Below are 24543 nucleotides of genomic sequence, written 5' to 3' on the forward strand. Positions count from 1 at the left end.
TTCCATAGTATTTTTTTCCTACTATTGAAGTCAATGGCTGCTGTCAACAGTCCTGTTACTAACTTCAAAATATCTTCTGTGTTCAACAGCAGAAAGAAATTCATACAGGTTTGGAACAACATGCTACTGATTATTAATATGGCACTTAAATGACTTAAAATATGAAAATAAATGAACATAATGGGGCATTTCTTTGCATTGACCTGCAAATTCTTGACGTAAAGCTCTTGCAAAAGCTCGTCCGACCACCTGAGCGCCCATCACAATGATCTGAGCCAGATATTTGGCCTGTGGGAACACAAAAACACACAAAACAGATATGACTGACATATATTCTTATTTCATCATAAATAGTTTTAATAATATAGTTTCATAATTTAACTAAACATAATTTATAATAATAAAAATAATAGGTCTTTTAAGCCAATATTTCTTCATTGCTTCACAAATACCCAGCCTCTTTATATCACTTCTGAATCTGCAGTCATAAAGGTTTATTAATCGATCATACAACCATATTCTGTTCATAAGATAATTTGACATTATTCTTGTTATGAAAATGAAATACAAGGTCGTTGCATAAGAGTATCTGATATCGAATGACCCACTCGATATAATTTCTAGAGATTAAATATAGAGCAGCCGACATAAAATGACCATATTCTGTATATGAATATATGAACATACCATGACGGATCTACGGTGGTGATATTAAACACTTCAACCGAGGACGAATGTTTTCACGTGCAGCTCCATCAAGGTTGATAAAACCGGAGAAGAAAAGCCGCAAACACACACACAACACACACTGACACCTGCTGGCTGGAGGATCTTAAAGGGACAGTTCACCAAAAAAAAAAAAAAAAATGAAAATTTACTCACCCTAAGTTGTTCCAAACCTGTATGAATTTCTTTCTTCTGCTGAACACAAAAGAAGATATTATGAAGAATGTCGGTAATCAAACAGTTGATGGACCCCATTGACGTCCACAGTATGGGGAAAATTAAATACTATGGAAGTTAATTGAGCACCTCAGAGATGATAGGTGCGTCCCAATTCACCTACTTATGCACTATTCTATGATGTTTTTAAGTATAAATAGTGCGAGTAGTACGTTCACACTGAAAATTCTGAAAAGAAAAAGTACACTTTAAACACCCGGATGATGCACTAAATTAACAGAAAAAAACGAAGTGTGGAATGTTGGACACTTCATGCACTCAACTGTTGTTTTTGTAGGCAAAACCCGGAAGCGAGTTAGCATTTTAGGACTTCCGGTTCCATCGCCCTAAAGTCTATGGGTTTTTTGAATGGGTTTTTACTAAATCACCTGAAATAAGGTCTGTGGTTAACAAAGCCTCTAAATATTTTCATGTTTTGGTCTATGACATAAAACACACCAGTTATTACCCGCTTGTGATATTTTAAAACTTTATTGTGTCTTAAAAACGGCGGTTGCTAAAAGGAACTACTTCCTTTGGCGGGGACTTTAGACGTCATCATGACAAACAGGACATTTGGACAGCATTCCTCATGAAAAAGTGGATAAGTATTCATACACAGCGCAGATTGTAATCAGCGAGCATGTTTTTTAAATAAAGTTTGAGGAAGTTGGTGGTGGTGACGTTGATCCACGACCATGGTGTCCTACTTTTTATATCTGACCACTTTATTTAGGCTTCAAAATGTATAAATGTTGTGTTAACTTGTAAAGATTACCTTGATAGACAAAACGTGTAAGTGTCATAATAACCCTTTGTTAAACACAGAGCTTATTTTTTGTGATTTTCCAAAAGTCTATGGGGAAAATGAATAGGCTTTCGATCGAAGGAACGACCATGGGCTAAGAAAATATAGTTTTTATTTTCAAAACGACTTTAAAAATTATCTTATTATAAATTATTTAAATAACTCTAATAATTGAATCCCTTGTAATACTGTTACGAATTATTGTTAATTATGCAATTACCTAAAAGATAATATAATATTTTATTCTTGTATTGAAACTCTACATTTAATTATATTGTGAATAATAATAATAATATGCAATGAGTTCTCTCTGAAATTTCTTATGGATTGTTTTAATGGTTTTGTAATTATTTATAGTAATTGCATTATATTATTGCATAAAAAATATGATTATGATGATCACCATTATTAAATACAGCACTCATATGTATATTAGCTCTCAATGTTTTATTCTGAGGCAACATTCCAACAAGACTGATTCCATTCCATAAGAGAAGTGTAAAACATTATTGCCTATAAAGGATTAAAATGAACGCAGTTACAAGTGCCATGAAAAAGCATCCCAAAAACATCATATTGGTAACAAAATTAGCTCACATTTAAAAAACACTCAGCAGACCATTAACATATATCTATTAACATCTACCGTTTATGTGTGAGTACATGGTCACATGTCAAGCACTGGACATCACATGGTACATGTGCCTTAACATGCATGGTACAGTTCCTGACATATGTAAACAGGTTCTGTTAAAAAACTAAATTAGTTGTATTGCCTTGTGATAGACCTGATTAGGAGAAAAAACCCTCATGAAGTAGATTTGTGTTAATACTGTTCGTGAGGTTGAGCAGAAGGAAACATACAGAGAGGAATATATTCCAGTTTTAAAAAGGAGTGTCTCCAGATCATTCAATTAGAGGTAAAGTTTTGTTCCAGACATGTTAAAAAATATCTCAACGCTGCAAAGAAAGTGCTTCGCAAAGAGCATCAAAGGTCTCTTGCACCTAAAGGAGGTGACATTTAATCCCACAAATTACCACAATATTAATGTACATTTAACCACATGTCAAATGTTGGTATTAAGTACACATTCACCAATGAAAACACCCAGAGAGGTTTTGTGTTACAGATCAAGGAAGGCTTGTGCTATCATGCAGTCATCATACAGTCAATAACAGCAGTACAAAACTCATGCCCGTCATTAAAAATGACACCGAAAAAACCCTGTCGTACTTTAAATGTGCGTCATGCGTCTGAGATGAACATCTGAGCTATGCGTATGAATGTGTTTATGTGTGAGGAATCATATTTCACCATTAATAACAGATATTAATACTCCAGTTATGAACAATGCAAAAAGATGACGGGTCGATTAGCTGGAAGATAGAGGAGTGTGTGAGAGTGAATCAGCAGGCCGTTGGAGGTGAAGCTGACGGGATGAGGAGCGTTTAGGAGGTTCAAAGATACATTGGCACCCTGGAATGGCAAGATTAAAATACAGCAGGCACGTCCCATGTCTGCTTTGGCACCCTGACTGGACCGCGAGGCAAGGCTTGTGTGTTAGTCGTCCTGAAACACACACACACACACACACACACACACACACACACACACACACACACACACACACACACACACACACACACACACACACACACAGGATTTAGAACATTTATGAATCAGTTAAGAATGTCATGAATCAGCAGGTGTGTGTGTGTGTGTGTGTGTGTGTGTGTGTGTGTGTGTGTGTGTGTGTGTGTGGTCAGTTCTTCACTCACCCACTCTTCTTCATCCACCCCCTCATATGACTCCTGTGGCAGAGGGTCTTCCCTGTTTCCCAGCTTAGCCACCATGGCACTGAGCAACTGCAAGAAACACACACACACATATAAATATAAATAGATTAACAATAGATAGATAGACAGACAGACAGACAGACAGATAGATAGATAGATAGATAGATAGATAGATAGATAGATAGATAGATAGATAGATAGATAGATAGATAGATAGATAGATAGATAGATAGATAGATAGATATGGATTGATATATATGGATTGATTGATTGATTGATTGATCGATCGATTGAAAGACAGACAGAAAGACAGACAGATAGACAGATAGATAGACAGACAGACAGACAGACATATAGATAGATAGATAGATAGATAGACAGACAGACACACACACACAGATAGACAGACAGATAGATAGATAGATAGATAGATAGATAGATAGATAGATAGATAGATAGATAGATAGATATGGATTGATATATATGGATTGATTGATTGATTGATCGATCGATTGAAAGACAGAAAGACAGAAAGACAGATAGATAGATAGATAGATAGATAGATAGATAGACAGACAGACAGACAGGCAGACAGACAGACACACACACAGATAAACAGACAGACAGATAGATAGATAGATAGATAGATAGATAGATAGATAGATAGATAGATAGATAGATAGATAGATAGATAGATAGATAGATATGGATTGATATATATGGATTGATTGATTGATCGATCGATTGAAAGACAGAAAGACAGATAGATAGATAGATAGACAGACAGACAGACAGACAGACAGACAGACAGACAGACAGACAGACAGACAGACAGACAGACAGACATAGATAGATAGATAGATAGATAGATAGATAGATATGGATTGATATATATGGATTGATTGATTGATCGATCGATTGAAAGACAGAAAGACAGATAGATAGATAGATAGATAGATAGATAGATAGATAGATAGATAGACACCTCCTCTTTCTTCTGTTCATCAGTTTTCTCCTCCAGATAGACAGAGGAGGGCAGGTACTTCCTCACAGGAGCCTCTTTTGGTGCTTCACTTACTGAAAAAAGGACATATGGAAGGGTATTTTAAAACTATGGTATCACAGGTTTTATATAGCAGTTTTGGAAAGGCATTCTGTGAATTGTGTTTGGTGATGTTGAGCTGTACCAGGCGTCATGTCTTTAGGCTGCAGGCTGATTTTGCGGTGCTGCCCGTTGGATCCAGAGAGCCAGGCAGCAGCGGTCAGAGATGCTTCCCACCACATCGCAGTCTCAGGGAATACATCATCCTGGAAAAACTCTTTCTGTGGAGTGAAGACAGATTCAAATATTTACATTTGTTCATTTAGCATGAGAAACACTGCAATATACAGCTGAAAAAGTGCTTAAAAATAATCAAGCTAATGGTATCAAGAAATATAATATAAAATTACTAATCATTTTTAGCTTTCAGACTACTAAAAAAAAAATAATATGAGTACTCTTTAATCTTGGACTATTTATTCTCCAAATGCCCACTAGAGGTCAGTGTTGTCTTGTTGTGGTGTGGGGGTGTCTTACTCTGACACGAGGCACTCTGAAGGCCACGGGTTCAATGGTGGACTTGCCGAGTCGGATGGCCCGAGCCACTTCCACATCACGCACATCACATTCAATTTTTGGCAGGAAACACAACCCCTGAGACGACATGGTAAAACATTTGTAAACATTGTTGCTTTCTGTATGTGTGCAGTTCACACACACACACAAAAAAATTATATATACCAATAAAAACTAATTAAAAATATCAATAGAACTATAAAAGTATCTCAACAATACTAAAATAACACTGCTTAATGCAAAATATAATATATTTTCTTGTTATTTTTAGGGTAAAATATGACCTAAAATGTTACCTCTTTATGAGAGGTTAGTACAATAATAGAACTAATAACCAGATGGCAATAGGAATATTACAACAACAATACTAAAACATCAATACCTTGTGTGGTTCAGAGGAATGAAAACTACTACATTCCATGAAGTACGGCGCTTCAGGCACGATCTCGTATATATAAACACGTGTGTCACCCTGAAAAACCAAAGGATAAAAAAACACATTGTTGGACTAATCTGGTTGTTATTGTAAATTAGTGGTCATTTTTTAATGTTAAATATGGACACACGCTCACGCACCTTCCCAGTGAGGATGAGGACGCTGGTGTCGGGATCGTAGAACGGGATAAGGGTCGAGGGAGACACATCAGCAGGTGCAGAAGCCACAGAGCCGGATGCCAAGGACTCAGCGGAGAACAGGTACAGCTGCCTTTCACTGCGACTGTGAAGGAAATAAGCCATTAAAACTCTTTTAGAGCCAGACAGACACTAACAGTATCATTTTTGACTAAATTTGTGGTATACTGTACCAGTCGAATCCTGAAACCATCAGGTACTTGCCGTCACAGACCCACACTACACGGGCCCCTCTCTGGCCCTCAGGTCCCGGGCCCTCCTGCAGGGACAAAGACAGGAAAACTTGGTCAAAAAGATATGATTTATTTTGCCTCTGAAATTTGATAACATTTACTTGATGCTAAACTAACCTGGATGGGCGCTGTGGACTTGCGTGGGTCGTACAAACGCACTTTTCCGTCCTTACACACAGTGGCCAGCAGTTTCCCGTCTGGACTCCAAGCTATGCCAAATATCTGAGAAAAAAAATAGATAGATAGATAGATAGATAGATAGATAGATAGATAGATAGATAGATAGATAGATAGATAGATAGATAGATAGATAGATAGATAGATAGATAGATTGATTGATTGATTGATTGATTGATTGATTGATTGATTGATTGATTGATCGATCGATTGATTGACAGACAGACCTGGTCCTGATGTCCAGTGAGTCGCTTGACTTCTTCTCCTGTCTCCAGGTTCCACAGGCGCACCGTGAGGTCGTATGAGGAGGAAGCCAGCAGGCCGGATGCGTGGGGGTGGAACTTGATGGAGTAGATCTTCTCAGTGTGTCCTGCCATTGGTCAAGGTGCATGTCAATCAAACAATACAGAATTACTGCTATTAAAGTTCAGAGGTCACATGTGCCTGTTTCTTACCGCGCAGAACACACTCCGGCTCAGTCAGGGTTTCTGTCAGGCCTTCTTTGGGAATCTTCCACACGCGGATCTTGGCATCATCACCGGCTTTGAGAGAGACACATCAGAGAACAACGCTGACATTCATATTTCAATATTCAGACAGCATGTAATTAGGGTTTCTTTTGATGAAATGCCTGAAGATACAGCTGTTCTTCAAACAATTAATTTGCTACAAATTAAACTTGCTTTTGATATGGTGAACTATGACTGAAATAAAGATGAAATAAACTAAGCAAAACAACTGAAGCACTACAATAACAAAATTCACGAAGTGTCATTTTATACTAGAATATAAAGTCACTGATCTGTAAACTAAATAAATGTAAAATGTATGGACATGTTAACAGTATAATGACATTTATTAATAACATTAACAGACATTACTGCATTTTGCTAAATTGAAATATGTTTGTAACCTCATGGATCCCCAGTTGTAAATCTTTGAGATGTAGGTAGATAAAAAGTGCTTTTTCAGTTCCTGATTTTTTTTTTTTTTTTTTTGCATGTTTGTCACACTTTAATGTTCCAGATCATCAATTTTTTTTTAAAATATGAATCAAAGATAACACAAGTAAACACAACATGCAGTTTTTAAAAGAAGGTTTTTATTATGAAGGGAAAACAAAATCCAAACCCACATGGCCCTGTGTGAAAAAGTGCTTGCCCCCTAAACCTAATAACTGGTTGGGCCACCCTTGGCAGCAACAACTGCAATCAAGCGTTTGCGATAACTTGCAATGAGTCCACTCCTGGGAAGGTTCACCACTGTTCCATGTTTTTGTCATTTGTGGATAATGGTTCACTGTGGTTCGCTGGACTCCCAGAGCTTTAGAAATGGCTTTATAACCTTTTCCAGACTGATAGATCTCAATTACTTTCTTTCTCATTTGTTCCTGAATTTCTTTAGTTCTCAACATGATGTGTAGCTTTTGAGGATCTTTTGGTCTACTTCACTTTGTCAGGCAGGTCCTATTTAAGTGATTTCTTGATTGCGAACAGGTGTGGCAGTAATCAGGCCTGGGTGTGGCTAGAGAAACTGAACTCAGGTGTGATAAACCACAGTTAAAGGGTTAGTTCACCCAAAAATGAAAATTCTGTCATTTATTACTCACCCTCATGCCGTTCCACACCCGTAAGACCTTCGTTAATCTTCAGAACACAAATTAAGATATTTTAGTTGAAATCCGATGGCACCGTGAGGCCTCCATAGCCAGCAATGACATTTCCATTAATGTACTAAAAACATATTTAAATCAGTTCATGTGAGTACAGTGGTTCAATATTAATATTATAAAGCGACGACAGTATTTTTGGTGTGCCAAAAAAACAAAATAACGACTTATATAGTGATGGCCGATTTCAAAATGCTTCATGAAGCTTCGGAGCATTATGAATCAGCGTATCGAATCATGATTCAGATCACGTGTCAAACTGCCAACGGCTGAAATCACGTGACTTTGGCGCTCCGAACCGCTGATTCGACACACTGATTCATTTATGCTCCGAAGCTTCCTGAAGCAGTGTTTTGAAATCGGCCATCACTAAATAAGTCGTTATTTTGTTTTTTTTGGTGCACCAAAAATATTCTTGTCGCTTTATAATATTAATATTGAACCACTGTACTCACATGAACTGATTTAAATATGTTTTTAGTACATTAATGGAAATGTCATTGCTGGCTATGGAGGCCTCACGGTGCCATCGGATTTCAACTAAAATATCTTAATTTGTGTTCTGAAGATTAACGAAGGTCTTACGGGTGTGGAACGGCATGAGGGTGAGTAATAAATGACAGAATTTTCATTTTTGGGTGAACTAACCCTTTAACTGTGGTTTATCACACCTGAGTTCAGTTTCTCTAGCCACACCCAGGCCTGATTACTGCCACACCTGTTCGCAATCAAGAAATCACTTAAATAGGACCTGCCTGACAAAGTGAAGTAGACCAAAAGATCCTCAAAAGCTACACATCATGTTGAGAACTAAAGAAATTCAGGAACAAATGAGAAAGAAAGTAATTGAGATCTATCAGTCTGGAAAAGGTTATAAAGCCATTTCTAAAGCTCTGGGAGTCCAGCGAACCACAGTGAACCATTATCCACAAATGACAAAAACATGGAACAGTGGTGAACCTTCCCAGGAGTGGACTCATTGCAAGTTATCGCAAACGCTTGATTGCAGTTGTTGCTGCCAAGGGTGGCCCAACCAGTTATTAGGTTTAGGGGGCAAGCACTTTTTCACACAGGGCCATGTGGGTTTGGATTTTGTTTTCCCTTCATAATAAAAACCTTCATTTAAAAACTGCATGTTGTGTTTACTTGTGTTATCTTTTGATTAATATTTAAATATGTTTGATGATCTAAAACATTAAAAGTGTGAAAAAATGCAAAAAAAAAAAAAAGGCACTCTTTCACACCACTGTATATAGCATCATAGCTGTGACTCTGTATTGACCAATCAGCATCCAGGATGAGAACTATCATTTTGTGATCACTGAAACACTCACCCACAACCAGCTTGTGTGTGTCAAAGGGGTCCCAGCAGAAGTCAGCCACATTGACAGAGTTCTGGATGGTGGGTAGGGCGGTATCCGGCAGTTTTCCAGGCTGGGACAGCTGCAGAAGAAGACAGATGCAGCAGCAAGTTACAGTAAATGAATCTAAGATTAGCAAAACAAGGGCTGAATATAGTACTGCACCTCAAATACAGCGATCTGCCCTCCGGCAATGGCGAGAGGAACCGCCACACGCTGCCCGTTGGCACAGAAGCCATCACATTCCCCTGGTGTAGTCAGATGAAGCCCACGCAGGTTGGTGATGTGGGTGTCCCGGTGCAAAACGGCCCCCTGGATGTGACGGAACTTCGAACTCGGGCCTGAGAATCACAATCACAAGCTATTTACTATAAAGGACAGGACATTTGCTGTCAATCTAGGAAACTTTTCCTCCACGTTGGCCCCTTTAGCATGTGGCGTTCCTCAGGGCTCGGTTTTGGGACCGCTGCTGTTCTCTATGCTTCCTCTGAAGTACCATTGTTATGCTGATGATCTTCAGTTTTATTTCCCTGTGAGCTTAGATAAAACATGTTCTTTGGACAAAGTACATGAAGGTTACAATGACATTAAGCTCTGGCTCTCTAACAACTTTCTCCAATTAAATGAGAGTAAAACTGAGGATTTGGAACCAAGGAACCATAATCATAATACAGACATACAGACCGTGTTTAACTTCCCAACTCTACTGGCATTTTTGTCTCTGAGGTTTAAATCAGACATGCTATTGAAATATCTTCTTAATAAAATGTGTCTGTAAATAAGTATAAAGTAGAGTAACAGACTGATGGAGCAGGTCCAGGACTGACCAAGCATGTTCTGGAAGGCGCGGGAGCTCTGACTGGGGCTCGGGCTCGGCAGGAAGCCAGACGACAGGCCGCTGGTGGAGGACGGGGAGCGGGACGGGGCGGCACTGCTGCTGGGGGTGCTAAGGGGACTGCTGGAGGTTGAGGTCTCCTGAGAAAAAGAGAGAAAGCTATTGCAGGAAGACCATTTGTGTAGAGTAGACATTTTTTCTGATGTTCCTCCCACTAACCTCTTTGCTCTTGACGCGGGGCAGATCCTTAGCTGAAGTCTTCTGAGCTGATGGAGCGCTGGGCTTTGGCCTCTTGCTCGGGTGAAGACTGACTCGCTCCACCTGTCACAGAGAAGTGTTATAGAGTTAAAAACATCCTAAAAAGTTAATAGAGCAATTTTCTCTGCATTTGAAATGACGTTTTCCTCTTATTTTTCATTCGATTCCCTCTAACCATCTATTGTACTGATCAATTTTCAGTATATAAATCCAAGGCTAACCAATCAATTCTCCATGAATAAAACAGAAGTGAAATGAGTTGCTTTCAACAGACCTGTTTGTTCTCTCCTTTCCACCAATCCTCTGCCGTCATGGGCGCGGTGTGACCCACAGTGTCCGGATACAAGTCCGCATGGAAGTCCTGTCCTGCCTGATACGCACGAAACACACAATTCAGATTCAGATTAGATGATTTTGTACTTCACTTTTCAGTGATGATAGAAAAATGTTCAAGGCGCAAACATGATCTTACACCAGGAATGTGATCAGGTACGGACAAAAAAAGAAGGAAAACCAATTCCGCCCCATTCAATATGACTATAAAATAATAATATTTTTATTTTATTATGAGTTAAATTATAAAAAATAAACAAAATAATATATTAGTATTGCAAAATTTGCGACAAAACTATTGTATTGCAAAATAAAAACAAGTATAAAATAATAAATTATTATTATACTTTTATTTTATTTCAAAATTAACAAAGGAAATATTACTATTGCAATAAAACTATTGTACTAAAAATAAAAAAAGGATTTATTATTATTATTACTGTTAATAGTTATTACTGTTGTTGTGGTTTCATTTTGTTACGATTAAATTATACATTTTTACAAATTAACAAAGAAATATATTGCTATTGCAATAATACTATTCTACTAGAAATAAAAAGTATATATTAATATTATTATTAATATTTATTACTGTTTTTGTGGTTTCATTTTATTACTATTAAATTATACATTTAAACAAATGAATATTACTATTGCAATAATACTAGTGTACTGTAAAAAACAAGTAAATAATAATTATTATTATCATTATAGTTTATTTTATAATTTTAAAATTAAATTGAATTATAAAAATGAAAAAAAAATTAATAAAGAAATATATTACTATTGCAATAATACTATTGTACTGTATAATAATAATAATAATAATAATAATAATAATTTTTTTATTAGTATTTAAATATAAAAGTATAAAAGTATTATATTCAATTAATAAAGAAATATATTACTACTGCTATTGTATTAAAAATAATGTATATTAAAGTGTTTAATAAAGGTTACTTTTATTTTACAGTGAAATGTATGTAGTAAAATGTGAAAATAAATATGTAGTAAAATTACAATACTAATATTTGTAGTTGCCTTAATTTCTTTGCTTTCAAACATTAAACTTTAGAACATTTATTTTGGCAGAAAACTACTGGAAGACTTTAAAGCTTCTCTTTTTCTGACACATTTTTAGAAATATATTTCTTTGTGAATTTGTAAAAATTTATAATTTAATAGTAATAAAATGAAACCATTACAAATTCAGATTTATGCAACTCGTGGAAAATGTGGAAATCACATTTCCGTTACATGTTCTCATCAGTTTATACATCATATTTGATGCAGGGCATGCCAAGTGCTTTTACCCTGTCGTGTCAGCAGACCTGGATGTGTATATTTAGTGTTAGTGGTGTGTTAGTCCTCACCTTGCGAGGCACCTGGTAGCTGATGGGCACTATGAAGCTATCCGTGAGCTGCATCAGCCGTAAAACCTCACAGCAGCCGACGTCCAGAGCCAGCTTTGGCACTAGAGCCACGCCACGGGTCGACACGTCCGTCAAACAGTGACTCACTGAGACCAAGAGAACAAGAGAGAGAGATACGCTTCAGGAAACATGAAAAAAGAGTTGTTTTTTTATAAGAAGAGCATCAAGATAAACATCTGTGTTACCTTGAGACAGGTAGGGCTCACTGGTGTTCACCTCAAAACAGTCAATCACACTCTCACCCTGAGAAAACATGATTAATAATTATATTAGTATTGAAAATAAAAAACTGTAGACATTAAAAATGTCTTAAAGTATGTTAATAACAGGTCACATACATTTCCAGACACAATAAGTAGTCCAGAATCCGGATCAAACAGCGGCACCAGAGTCCTGCGGATAAAATTAAATCACAGATATTAACTGACATGTTCCTCAGAGCGAAAACATCTTGAGCTTATTTTTTCTTCTATACACCAGCATTCTAAAGTCGAGATCAGTACGATTTTTTTTTTTTATGAGATAAATACCTTTTATTCGGCAACAATGTATTATTTGATCAAAAATGACCATAAAGACGCTTAAAGGGTTCACCCAAAAATGAAAATAATGTCATTTATTACTCACCCTCATGCCGTTCTGCACCTGTAAGACCTTCGTTCATCTTTGGAACACAAATTAAGATATTTTTGTTGAAATCCGATGACTCAGTGAGGCCTGCATTGACAGCAAGACAATTAACACCTTAAATGCCCATAAAGGTACTAAAAACATATTTAAATCAGTTCATGTGAGTACAGTGGTTCAATATTAATATTATAAAGCGACGAGAATATTTTTGGTGCACCAAAAAAACAAAATAACGACTTATTTAGTGATGGCCGATTTCAAAACACTGCTTCATGAAGATTCGGAGCGTTATGAATCATTTGTGTCGAATCATGATTCGGATCACGTGTCAAACCGCCAAACTGCTGAAATCACGTGACTTTGGCGCTCCGAACCGCTGATTTGATACACTGATTCATCTGTGCTCCGATGCTTCATGAAGTGTTTTGAAATCAGCCATCACTATGCAAGTCGTTATTTTGGTTTTTTTTGGCGCGCCAAAAATATTCTCGTCGCTTTATAATATTAATATTAAACCACTGTACTCACATGAACTGATTTAAATATGTTTATAGTACATTAATGGATCTTGAGAGAGGAAATGTCATTGCTCCCTATGCAGGCCTCACGGAGCCATCGGATTTCAACAAAAATATCTTAATTTGTGTTCTGAAGATTAACGAAGGTCTTACGGGTGTGGAACGACATGAGGGTAAGTAATAAATGACAGAAGTTTCATTTTTGGGTGAACTAACCCTTTAATGTTACAAAAGATTTGTATTTCAAATAAATGCTGTTCTTTTGAACTTTCTATTCATTAAATAATAATGAAAAAAGTATCAGGTTCTACAAAAATATGAATAAGCACAACTGTTTTCAACATTGATAATAAAAATAAATGCTTCTTGAGCATCAAATCATTATATGAGCATGATTTCTGAAGGATCGTGTGACACTGAAGACTAGAGTAATGATGCTGAAAATTCAGCTTTGCATCACAGGAATAAATTACATTTTAAAATCTAGCTATGATAAAAAGACATACACTTTTGCATTGCATATTCATGTATTTTGGGGGTGGAGCAATGAAGGGAGGGGTGTGTTTGTTTGGGCTGATTTCAAATATCAACAGTGTTTCTCAGAAATCACTTACTGCAACTTTAATCAGGTAAATGTGAACTCAAAGTGAGGTAAAAATAAGTAGACCCAACAGGTCTGCAGTTATAATTCTTGCTGCGGCAAAAATATTAATAGTGTCTTCGAACCACTTGGTGGCAGCATAGGCAGCAAAATAAACTCACATCAATACAGAAACCCACATCAATCAGTTCTTCAACAATCTGCTTCATTGACCAGACACAAACATTTGAAAACAGCAGATCGGTGTCGCGGCCGCTTGACCTCGGACTGGAATCCGAGCGTATTTCACACATACAAAGCCACATTTATCTCTCTGCCCGCAGATGCCTTAGGCATGGATGGGTGCCGGGGTCACAACAGCAACATGAGCATCTATTTTGAGTCACATGCTGATGGGAGCGGGGTGTGTTTCCCGCTTTGGTTGAATCAGAGCAAGTGTGGGAGAAACCAGATCAAACCTTTGAGCCACATCAAACACCTCACAGCGTGGGACACGACCGATCACTTCAAGCTCCTGCGCTTCACAAAATACCACGAGCTGCCGCAACTGTGCCCTGGAGCGGAGCCTTAAAGGGATAGTTAACCCAAATATGAAAATTTTGTCATTACTTAATCACCCTCAAGCTGTTCCAAACCTCTATGAGTTTCTTTTTTCAGTTGAACATAAAATAAGATATTTTGAAGAATGTTGGTAACCAGAGAGTTGACGGAACCAACTGACTTTCATAGTATTTTTTTTTTGCCGTCAACTGTCCCGTTACCAACATTCTTTAAAATATCTTATTTTGTGTTCAACGGAAAAAAAGAAACTCATAGAGGTTTGGAACAACTTGAGGGTGAATAAGTAATGACAAAATTTTCATTTTTGGGTTAACTATCCCTTTAAAGGAGCAGTTCACCAAAACACTTGAAAAAGTAATTCAGTGGACCTGTTACCACAACATATATAAATGCATCTAATTTATTGTTTTAATTAAACCTTTTAAGTGTCAAACATTATTTTGTAGAGTTCTGTTGACATAATAATGTTGATCTTTACAACTTAATATCATCTGTGATTTAAACTCAAATTTTTGCGTTCATTTAGGTTGTAGTAACTTAATGAAATTGTCTTGATAACTTAAGAAATTAGGCAGTGGATTTCTAGTTCCCAGCATGCTTTGGGACTGGAAAGGGGAATAAATGTTGAAATGAAGTGTTAATTCATTTGTTTTTAGTGAAGAGAAAGACCTGCTAATGTTTAATGCTGTTATGTTTGACATTTAAAAGAGTTTCTGTAATGTTGAAGTTTTTTGTGGTTACCATTGTGCTGAAGAGTAAATACATGAAGGTAAACACATTGACTCTATAAGCAATGACTGCGCTAATGCCAGTGACGTGCTATCTTACATGTTCATTAAATATACATGTTAAATAAGTTATGTTAGCATGTGCTATGATAGCTGTTGATTTGAACTGAAATATATAAGATTAATTGATTCCAGGGCTACAACTCTGGTAGTTGGAGCGACTTAATTTTTTGAGTAACCAACTTAAAAATTTGTGTTTATGCAACAAATTAAGTTCCTCTAACTCAATGTAGCTTGTTGGTTGAACGTAAATTTACTCAAAGTTGTCATAACTCAAAAAAAAAAATGATGCAAACTGTTGCGTTATTTTGTTGTAGAGCCAACAGTGTTTAATATCTTCGCTTTTCACTAAAAACACTGAGTCCTGAATGACCAATACAACTACAAAAAACAAAAACAAAATGCTAATAATTGCTTACACATTGGTCTGTTCCTCACATAAAGCTATGGCTTATACCTCACAAATCATATGGACAACTTTTATGATGCTTTTGTCTTCCTTTTTGAAGTTTGACAGCCCTAGTGCCCAGTATGAGAGCAATCAAAATCTTCACCAAAGTCATGTGAGTCTGGAATAACATGACAGATTTGTAATTTTTTAATTCTACACAACTTTATGATTCAACACGACTGCGGCCTTGAGCACAATCACCTCAGGTTACTCCAGAGAGACTGAGCCTTTAGTAAACATTTTGAAGTCACTCTGGATTAGAAAAAACCAACAGGACAAAGACAAGGACTTAAAGAAGTTTACACACAAATAAACCACTAATTAGTCAACTCGCCCACAGAGTGTCATGCAGAAGTGAGCTAGCAGTGAAAAACTTGACATGTCGGGCCACGTTCAACTCTGTCGGCTGAATGGCATGCTTGGCAAGCTTTGCTTCCTCAGGTTTTCCCCAATGCAGTGATTGGTGGGATTGTGTGTTTGACGGTTGACTTCTCCCCTCCCCCGTCTTCGCCCCAGGCCTCTGAAGTCGGTAAGGGGTTGCCACGCTTTGTTAGCGCAACCTTGCGTTCCCATGTCGGAGGAAATACACAAACACCTCCAGTGTTCCCACAGCGTTCCTTCCCACAATGCACCACTCTATATCATTACATTTCAACAATGTCCCTTGCTGTTGTTCATCTACTCTGCATCTGCAGATTTCTGATGAAAGAGACTCGATATGAAAGGAAAAACTAATGAAATCTCTTTAATAGCTCAACTGACCATATGCACAGTTACTTCCTGGTTTTCGTTAAGCCAGCTTGGGCATTTCTGGTCAACTGTAAACTGTCATTCTCGCTGTACATCAACACAAAACCATCAATGGTTGAATTTTAATGTTGTATTTTTATAAAGTTTTATTGGTTGCAAATAAAATGAAGCTAATGGGAATGTTTGAATAAGAAATGTGGTGTCTGTAATTAGACATGCATACACAACATTTTTCCAGCACTTCAGATGTTATTTTTAATGTGATGACCAAAAACATTATTTGTTCATCCTTCTGAGATTGTCCTCATTTGTAAAACCGAACGTTTCAAGATGTATATATATAATAGAAACACTTTTATTTAAAAAAAAAAAAAAAAAAAAAGACATTAATTACCATTATAACCATCAGATGGTGGCAGAGGAGAATTTACTGACTCATGTTAGCCATTTCCTGTAATAGTTTTTCACTCAGTTTTGCTTTTGAATAAATATGAAACATTATAAAATCACTAGGTTTAAAAATACATTTTTGTCAAGATGAAGTATGAAGTACTCACAAAATCTCATGAAAAACAATAACTTTTCTTGCGAATGAATTACACAGAAAGCGAGCACCGATCTCTCCCTTTATAATCACGTCAGCTGTCAGTCAGTTCAGCTCAAGCTCAATGAGTTTGACACACTTGTGAAAACTCATATTTTATTCAACGAATCTAACTAAAGTACAAGTAAATCTTCAATTTACAGTGTTTTGACACTTTTTTTTCCACACAAAAGTGTAAAAACTGATGGTAGATTTGCCGAGGAGAAACACTGAGACGCGTCTTTTTTAAATGCGTCTTACATTTGAATAACTAAATTAACACTAGGCCTGACTATTTAAAGGTGCCCTAGATTATGTTTTTAAAAGATGTAATATAAGTCTAAGGTGTCCCCTGAATGTGTCTGTGAAGTTTCAGCTCAAAATACCCCATAGATTTTTTTTTTTATTAATTTTTTTAACTGCCTATTTTCATCATTATAAACGCGCCGATTTATGCTGCGGCCCCTTTAAATCCCGTGCTCTCCGCCCACAGAGCTCGCGCTTGCCTTGAACAGTGCCTTAACAAAGTTTACACAGCTAATATAACCCTCAAAATGGATCTTTACAAAGTGTTCGTCATGCATGCGTCGGATTATGTGAGTATTGTATACTGTTATATTGTTTACATTGATTCTGAATGAGTTTGAGGCTATGCTGCGTGGCTAAAGCAAACATTACACACTGTGGGAGAGATTTATAAAGAATGAAGTTGTGTTTATGAATTATACAGACTGCAAGTGTTTAAAAATGAAAATAGCGACGGCTCTTGTCTCCGTGAATACAGTAAGAAACGATGATAACTTTAACCACATTTAATAGTACATTAGCAACATGCTAACGAAACATTTAGAAAGACAGTTTACAAATATCACTAAAAATATCATGTTATCATGGATCATGTCAGTTATTATCGCTCCATCTGCCATTTTTCGCTGTTGTTCTTGCTTGCTTACCTAGTCTGATGATTCAGACATTGATCCAGACGTTTTGCCCTTGTCTAATGCCTTTCATAATGATAATGTTGGGACCGTGGGCTGGCATATACAAATATTGGGGGCGTACACCCCGACTGTTACGTAACAGTCGGTGTTATGTTGAGATTCGCCTGTTCTTCGGAGGTCTTTTAAACAAATGAGATTTATATAAGGAGGAGGAAACAATGGAGTTTGAGACTCACTGTATGTCATTTCCATGTACTGAACTCTTGTTATTTAACTATGGCAAGATAAATTCAAATTTTTCATCCGAGGGCACCTTTAAGTGCCTATATTCTGATAATAAACTAAGTATTACAGTATTAATGCTGTTAAAGCTACCTCAGGACATTAAAGATACCGACATACCAACAAGTAACATTTCACCAGAAGTTTTCCAGCTGGCTTATATTACTGTGGAAGTTCCTAAGAACGTTTCGTGTATATGGTTAATTGTTTCTCAATAGCAGCAAACAAGGAAAGCAAATTGAGATTTATCAGATTTTGCTCCTCGGAAAAAGACCTTGGTGAATCTGATGACAGTCTGCAAACAAAACTCATTGAACAAAACTCAACATTTGTCAAATTCATTATTTCTCAGTTGTTTATCCATTAAGAATTAAGATGTTTGAAGTCTTCTGTTTCTCAAACGTTTCTCCTGCAAATAAGAGAGTAGAGTTTCAGAAAAGATCCCAACAACGCCTCAAACAGTGCTCAGATTTGCCAAGATTCCAAAGTTTTCAATCAAAAGTCAGAGATATGAACTCAAACTTTTCTATCTTCTTTAATTCTCAACTGTTTTTCCTAGACAGCAATAGATTTTTCAAACCGAAAGCAAACAGAGAACTGCCCTGCATTTAAAGTCTGCAAACAAAAGTCAGACGTTTCAATATGTACATCTCATCAAGTTGTTTCTCCTTGACAGCAGTAAGAAAACTGAAGTCTCTTGTTTCTCAGATGTTTCTCCTGAAATAAGACCCCAGTAGAGTTTAAGAAAAGATCTCAACAACACCTCAAACTGTGCTCAGATTTGCCAAGAGCTCTCAATATGAGCTCAAACAAAGATAAAGTGATCTGAGCTTCTATCATTTATCATTTTATTGTATTAATATTATTATGAATTAGTCAAAAGTACCGACTTAGATACCAAGTCGTTACTGAAATTTTAAAAAACGTGACGCTTTGAGTGCTGTTGAGTGGATTCATAAACGCCTCTGATTGGCCTTTGTGTTCATGAGCTAAACAGATATGTCTGCGATTGGCTAAAATGATCACCGAGCGTTTACACAGATGCACACAGAAGCGTTTGAAAACAGAATTTCAAATTCAAACACTCCCGTGCGTTGATCATTGTAGTCAATCACAGACATATCTGTTGAGTGTGTGAACACAATGGCCAATCAGAGGTGTTTATGAATCGCTCAAAGCGTCAAATTGTTAAAATTTCAGTATTGACTTGGTATCGAAGTCGGTACTTTTGACAACACTATTATGAATTGTATTTTTTTTCTCAATACTCTTATTATATGTCCATTATTCTCTTATCCACGTCTATTTTTATTTCTCCAAAGGAATTTTACATGAAACATCAGAGACAAATTGATACCCAAACAAAACACACATGAGAACTGTTATGAAGTCTGCTAAACTATGAAAGAGGAAACTTGATTGTCCTGTGGGAGGAATAACTCCACACATAAAGGCAGATATGCCTCACTTCACTGTTTTACTCAAGTGCAACTAAACCCAGGAAAGTGTTTCCCACACCAGCGAATCCCTGCGGACGCTGTGTGTGTGTGTTTTGAGCTCCAGTAGTCAGTTTCGCATGGCAGGCCGTCATGAATGAACGATGAAGCACTCATTCTTGAGTGGCTGTATGCACTCACACACAACGACACATACACGTGCTGCTGCATTGTGGGCTGGAGGGACGTTCCGCATGAGAAAGACACTAATCCAGATGTAAGCCGTCTTTGGACACAGAGAACAACACACACACACACACACACACACACACACACACACACACACACACACACACACACACGCACGCATACACGCACGCATACACGCACACACAGTATTCAATTAGCACAGGCTGTCAGGACACTGCATACATGTGTTGAACAACTGACTGTACTCACAAAAAAATTTTTTTCCACAACTTTGCAACATTGCATTTGATTTAGCATGTGGCATCCAGTTTGCAAAATAATAATAAAAAAAACCTAAATAAAACAACAACAACAATAAATTAAGTAACATTTAAATAATGAAAATTATTATTAATATTAATGAACTATTAATTATTATGTAAATTAAGTACATTCAAAATAATTATTAATTAAATCAAAAAGTAATTTTTTGTCACATTATGTTGCATATCTAATTCAGTGTGTGGCATTTTAGTTACCTTGGTTACTGAAAGACGTCAGTACACACCATTTTTGAAGTTCAAGTCCACCGAGGTTAATCTTCTAACTCCTGACTGCTTTGTCGGACAAAATAGCGGATTCGGCGTTATGACTGGCTAGATCGCTTGTCAATCAAACTCCAGGCGAAGGGTCCATTATTTATCTTTTTTTTTTTTGCATTTAACTTTTGGAAGTTAATAAGGAAATTTTAATAATCAGTACTGATATTAATTGTGGTTCATTCATCACAACTGGAAATGGAAGGTCAAGATGAGTGTACTGCATTATGGGATGCAGTACTGGTAAGGTGTTTACTGCAAAATCTGTATACTGGCACTTTCTGGCAAATGTCATTCAGGTATTTTTTCAGTGCATATATAAAAAATGCATATTAGACACAATAAGCTAGCACAAAATTCAGAAACTGTATAGAAGTATGCTTTATATATTAAAAGTGCCCTTTGTGAGCTTCACAGGATGAAAATTGTTTCGACATTCCTATCAGAAACGTAACAGGAATTTGGCAGGAAGATCCCAGCAGTGGCCTCATGAGCATCATAGCTGTCAGTAAACTCCAATTCAGCCATGAATAACCTGCAGGTGCGTTCAAGATCCGCAGATAAACCCACGTTATTACTCTCATTATGATGGTGGAGGCTGGGATTGCATTATTAGACTAAAGGCCCTGAGGTCTGAATCCAGGCAGCCGTGTGTGAGACGTCACTGTGCTGTAGAAATGCAGGTGGAATAGAGAGGCGGAGACAGACAGACAGACAGCTGTGTGATAGATGAGGGTCGAAGGAGCTTCAGCTGTGATAAAGTGGACTAGGTTTATGCAGTGGGCGTGGTCAAACATTATCACCTTTTTACCTTTATGATGCAGAATACTGAAATGTTCTGTAATGAAATTCCACAATGTAATGCCTTTCTTTTTCAGTAATGAGTATATATATATATATATATATATATATATATATATATATATATATATATATATAGACAAGTGGCACAAATTGTAAGATCCTACTGACCTTATCTTGTATCAGTCACTCTTCTCTTACTTCTCAAATCCTGTCTCAAATGCTTAAACCACATACTACCACAATAAAATTAAAAATTTTCAAAACCATCCTACATCAACTCTTACAGCTGATGACTTTGCCATAATCTTCACAAATAAAAACAAAAACCATCAGCGGCCAATTCTCCACACCACATACTGACAAACACATTTTAACAGCAAACACAAACATTCTTCCCTCCTTTTCACTCTCGGAGGCCGAAGTTTCCGAACTCATCCTTTCCAATCACCCTACTACCTGTCCGCTTGATCCTATCCCCACTCATCTTCTCGAGGCCATTTCTTCTTCAATTTTACCTGCACTCACTCACATTATTAACACTTCTCTTCACATTTCCCACAGCATTCAAGCAGGCTAGGATTACCCCACTGCTTAAGAAACCCACTTTAAATCCAGCACTTTTAGAAAACTACAGACTGGTATCCCTTCTTCCATTCATTGCAAAGACACTTGAGAGAGCTGTGTTCAACCAACTGTCTACCTTTCTCACACAGAACAACCTTCTGGACATCAACCAGTCTGGCTTCAAGAGCGGCCACTCAACTGAGACTGCCCTGCTCTCAGTTACTGAAGCCCTGAGACTGGCACGAGTAGCTTCCAAATCATCAGTACTCATCTTGCTGGATCTGTCTGTTGCTTTTGACACCGTTGACCACCAGATCCTCCTGTCAACCCTCATGACAAAGGGCATCTCAGGAACTGTGCTCCAGTAATTCAAGTCTCACCTCTCAGGTAGGTCCTTCAAGGTATCTTGGAGGGGTGAGGTGTCTAAGGGTGCGTTCACACTTGTCATGTTTGGTTCGATTAAAACGAACCCTGGTGCGATTGCTCGGTTAGTGTGGTTCATTTCAGCATGTGTGAACGCTGCCATCCGAACCCTGGTGCGCACCAAACAAACGGACCAAGACCGCTGAAAAGATGGGTCTCGGTCCGCTTCCAGACGAACTCTGGTGCGGTTCGAATGATATATGAACGCAACATGGTCCAAAGACATGTAAACGAACCAAAAACAGGAAGACGAGACCCTAAAATGGACAGAATCCTCACACATATCCATTTTCTCTCATCATAGTCGCGAGTTTGCCCATCACAGGCATCAGATGCGCGTGTCCACACAGCAGATCGTTTGTGTGTGACGGATGGATTCCCGCCGCTGTTCACGAGTTCCCAGCTGGCCAAAATACCATAACATGCAGGCTATGCGCCACTACGCACACACAAGGAGCGCATTTACCTCAGAAAACAGCACTGTTTTGGATTTTCGGTAAGTTCCGTCTCAAAATAGGCAATACGTTATAAAATCCGACCAATCACGTTGTGAATTTATCCCTATGCCTCAAGGTTCGGTATCTTTTGGTTCGGTGATAATATTACCAATCTGAACACTAATTGGACCAGGACTAAATGTTTTTTTTTTCTTTGGTCCGGACCAAATGAACCAAACGATCCGAACTACAAGTGTGAACGCACCCTAAGTCCCCTCATCTTGCTACTGGGGTACCTCAGGGCTCAGTGCTTGGACCACTTCTCTTCTCCATCTACATGTCATCACTAGGATCCGTCATTCAGGAACATGGTTTTTCCTATCAGTGTTATCCTGATGACACGCAACTCTACCTCTCATTCCAACCAGATGATCCGACGGTTGCTGCTCGGATCAAACCCTGCCTGACAGCCATTTCTGCCCGAATGAAGGACCACCACCTTCAACTCAATCTTGCAAAGACGGAAATGCTTGCGGTCGTGGCCAACCCAACACTTCATCACAACCTCTCCATTCAACTAGGTTCATCAACCATAACTCCTTCCAGAACAGCCAGAAACCTTGGAGTTGTGATGGATGATCGTTTAAGCTTCACAGATCATAATGCTACAATGTAGATTTGCCTTATACAACATTAGAAAGATCAGACCCTTCCTGTTGGAGCATTCCACACAAATTCTCATCCAAGGTCTTGTTCTATCCAGACTGGACTATTGTAATGCTCTCTTGGAAGGCCTTCCAGCATGCACTTTCAAGCCTCTATATTATGCACCCCTTTTGCCTCTATATTTATTTACTTTAAAAAAAAAAATTCCTACATGCACTTTGCTGGAATAACTGGGACTTGACACGGCACTTGCATACTGTTGCCCTCATGTTAATTTGATTGCTTCTATTGTTCTCCAAACCCAAAATGCATGATTTAAGAGTTACAGCCCCAGGGCCTTTGTACGTGTGCCTGGGAAGGATGTGGGCTGTTGAGTCCATGTCTATGTCTTGTTGAACCGCATCAGCCGCTATCAGCAGTAAATCCCCACGTTTCGCTTACTCTCCCACAAGACACACACAGCAGTGTGGGAAACAGCAGCGCAGGCTTTATGAGCATCTACATGAGAGAAAAGGACAACTTCCTCTTCCCAGAGTGGCCGATATGTAGCCTGAGACCTGGATAACTTTATCAACTGTAATTAGCATGAGAAACAGATTACTCAGCAGAAAATATAGGGTGGATTTTAAAGTTCATCCAGTGGGACACACAAGGGTCCTTCAGAAACAAAACAGGGTTTCTAAACATACCATACACACAGCATCAGTCCTGCCAAACAGGTGTGTGTGGGCTGTGATAACACGAAAAGACTTCAGGAAACAAATCCAGATCTGATTAGTGGTGAATGAGAACAAACAGCCCACCTGCAGCCTGGGATGCCCATCCAAACCAGACCAAAAACACAGTCACATGTCGTAGGAGAAACTTCTGCAGTTCCACAAGAGCTTCTGATTCACTAGCTCTTCAGAAAAACATTCATGTGCTGGTGCTTAAAAGAACCGAGAAACCAAAACTCCTCAAGAAATGTACTTTTTTAATCTCCAAGGAACAATATAGCAACTTAAGAATCGCATATACACAATCTAAATTGTAATGAAACTGAGGTTTAATTGGTTGGGTGAACCATGAGTATGTATAAAACCAAATTTACACAGAACCTCTAAAACATCTCCTATAGCATCAGGGACAATATATAGATATAGAATATCAATTATATCTAAAATAGTTAACAAGAAGTTCAAAATTTATTTTATGGGGACTGGAATCATGAGCCTATGAAAGCT

The 24543-nt window shown here is 37.7% G+C and overlaps 1 protein-coding gene across 4 annotated transcripts in view; it reads right to left on the bottom strand.

Annotated features, from left to right (window-relative positions):
• coro7 (coronin 7) overlaps positions 1-24543 on the bottom strand; it is a 187274-nt gene that overhangs the window by 5157 nt on the left and 157574 nt on the right. The window contains exons 10-28 of one of the 4 annotated variants that reach the window (XM_048181256.1): positions 12436-12490; positions 12283-12340; positions 12038-12183; positions 10606-10701; positions 10293-10394; positions 10066-10213; positions 9404-9579; positions 9212-9320; positions 6664-6750; positions 6436-6578; positions 6149-6253; positions 5972-6057; positions 5742-5883; positions 5548-5637; positions 5127-5243; positions 4735-4870; positions 4533-4624; positions 3530-3616; positions 204-288 (exon numbers count right to left, since the gene is read on the bottom strand). In XM_048181256.1, the coding sequence (XP_048037213.1) occupies positions 204-288; positions 3530-3616; positions 4533-4624; positions 4735-4870; positions 5127-5243; positions 5548-5637; positions 5742-5883; positions 5972-6057; positions 6149-6253; positions 6436-6578; positions 6664-6750; positions 9212-9320; positions 9404-9579; positions 10066-10213; positions 10293-10394; positions 10606-10701; positions 12038-12183; positions 12283-12340; positions 12436-12490 (2060 nt within the window). Of the gene's footprint in view, positions 1-203; positions 289-687; positions 832-2178; positions 3321-3529; positions 3617-4532; positions 4625-4734; positions 4871-5126; positions 5244-5547; positions 5638-5741; positions 5884-5971; positions 6058-6148; positions 6254-6435; positions 6579-6663; positions 6751-9211; positions 9321-9403; positions 9580-10065; positions 10214-10292; positions 10395-10605; positions 10702-12037; positions 12184-12282; positions 12341-12435; positions 12491-24543 lie in introns of those variants that run through there. The other 3 variants (XM_048181243.1, XM_048181240.1, XM_048181249.1) reach the window with 3 other exon arrangements.

The sequence above is a fragment of the Megalobrama amblycephala genome, linkage group LG1 (assembly GCF_018812025.1).
Source record: "Megalobrama amblycephala isolate DHTTF-2021 linkage group LG1, ASM1881202v1, whole genome shotgun sequence".
Taxonomy (NCBI): Eukaryota; Metazoa; Chordata; class Actinopteri; order Cypriniformes; family Xenocyprididae; genus Megalobrama; species Megalobrama amblycephala.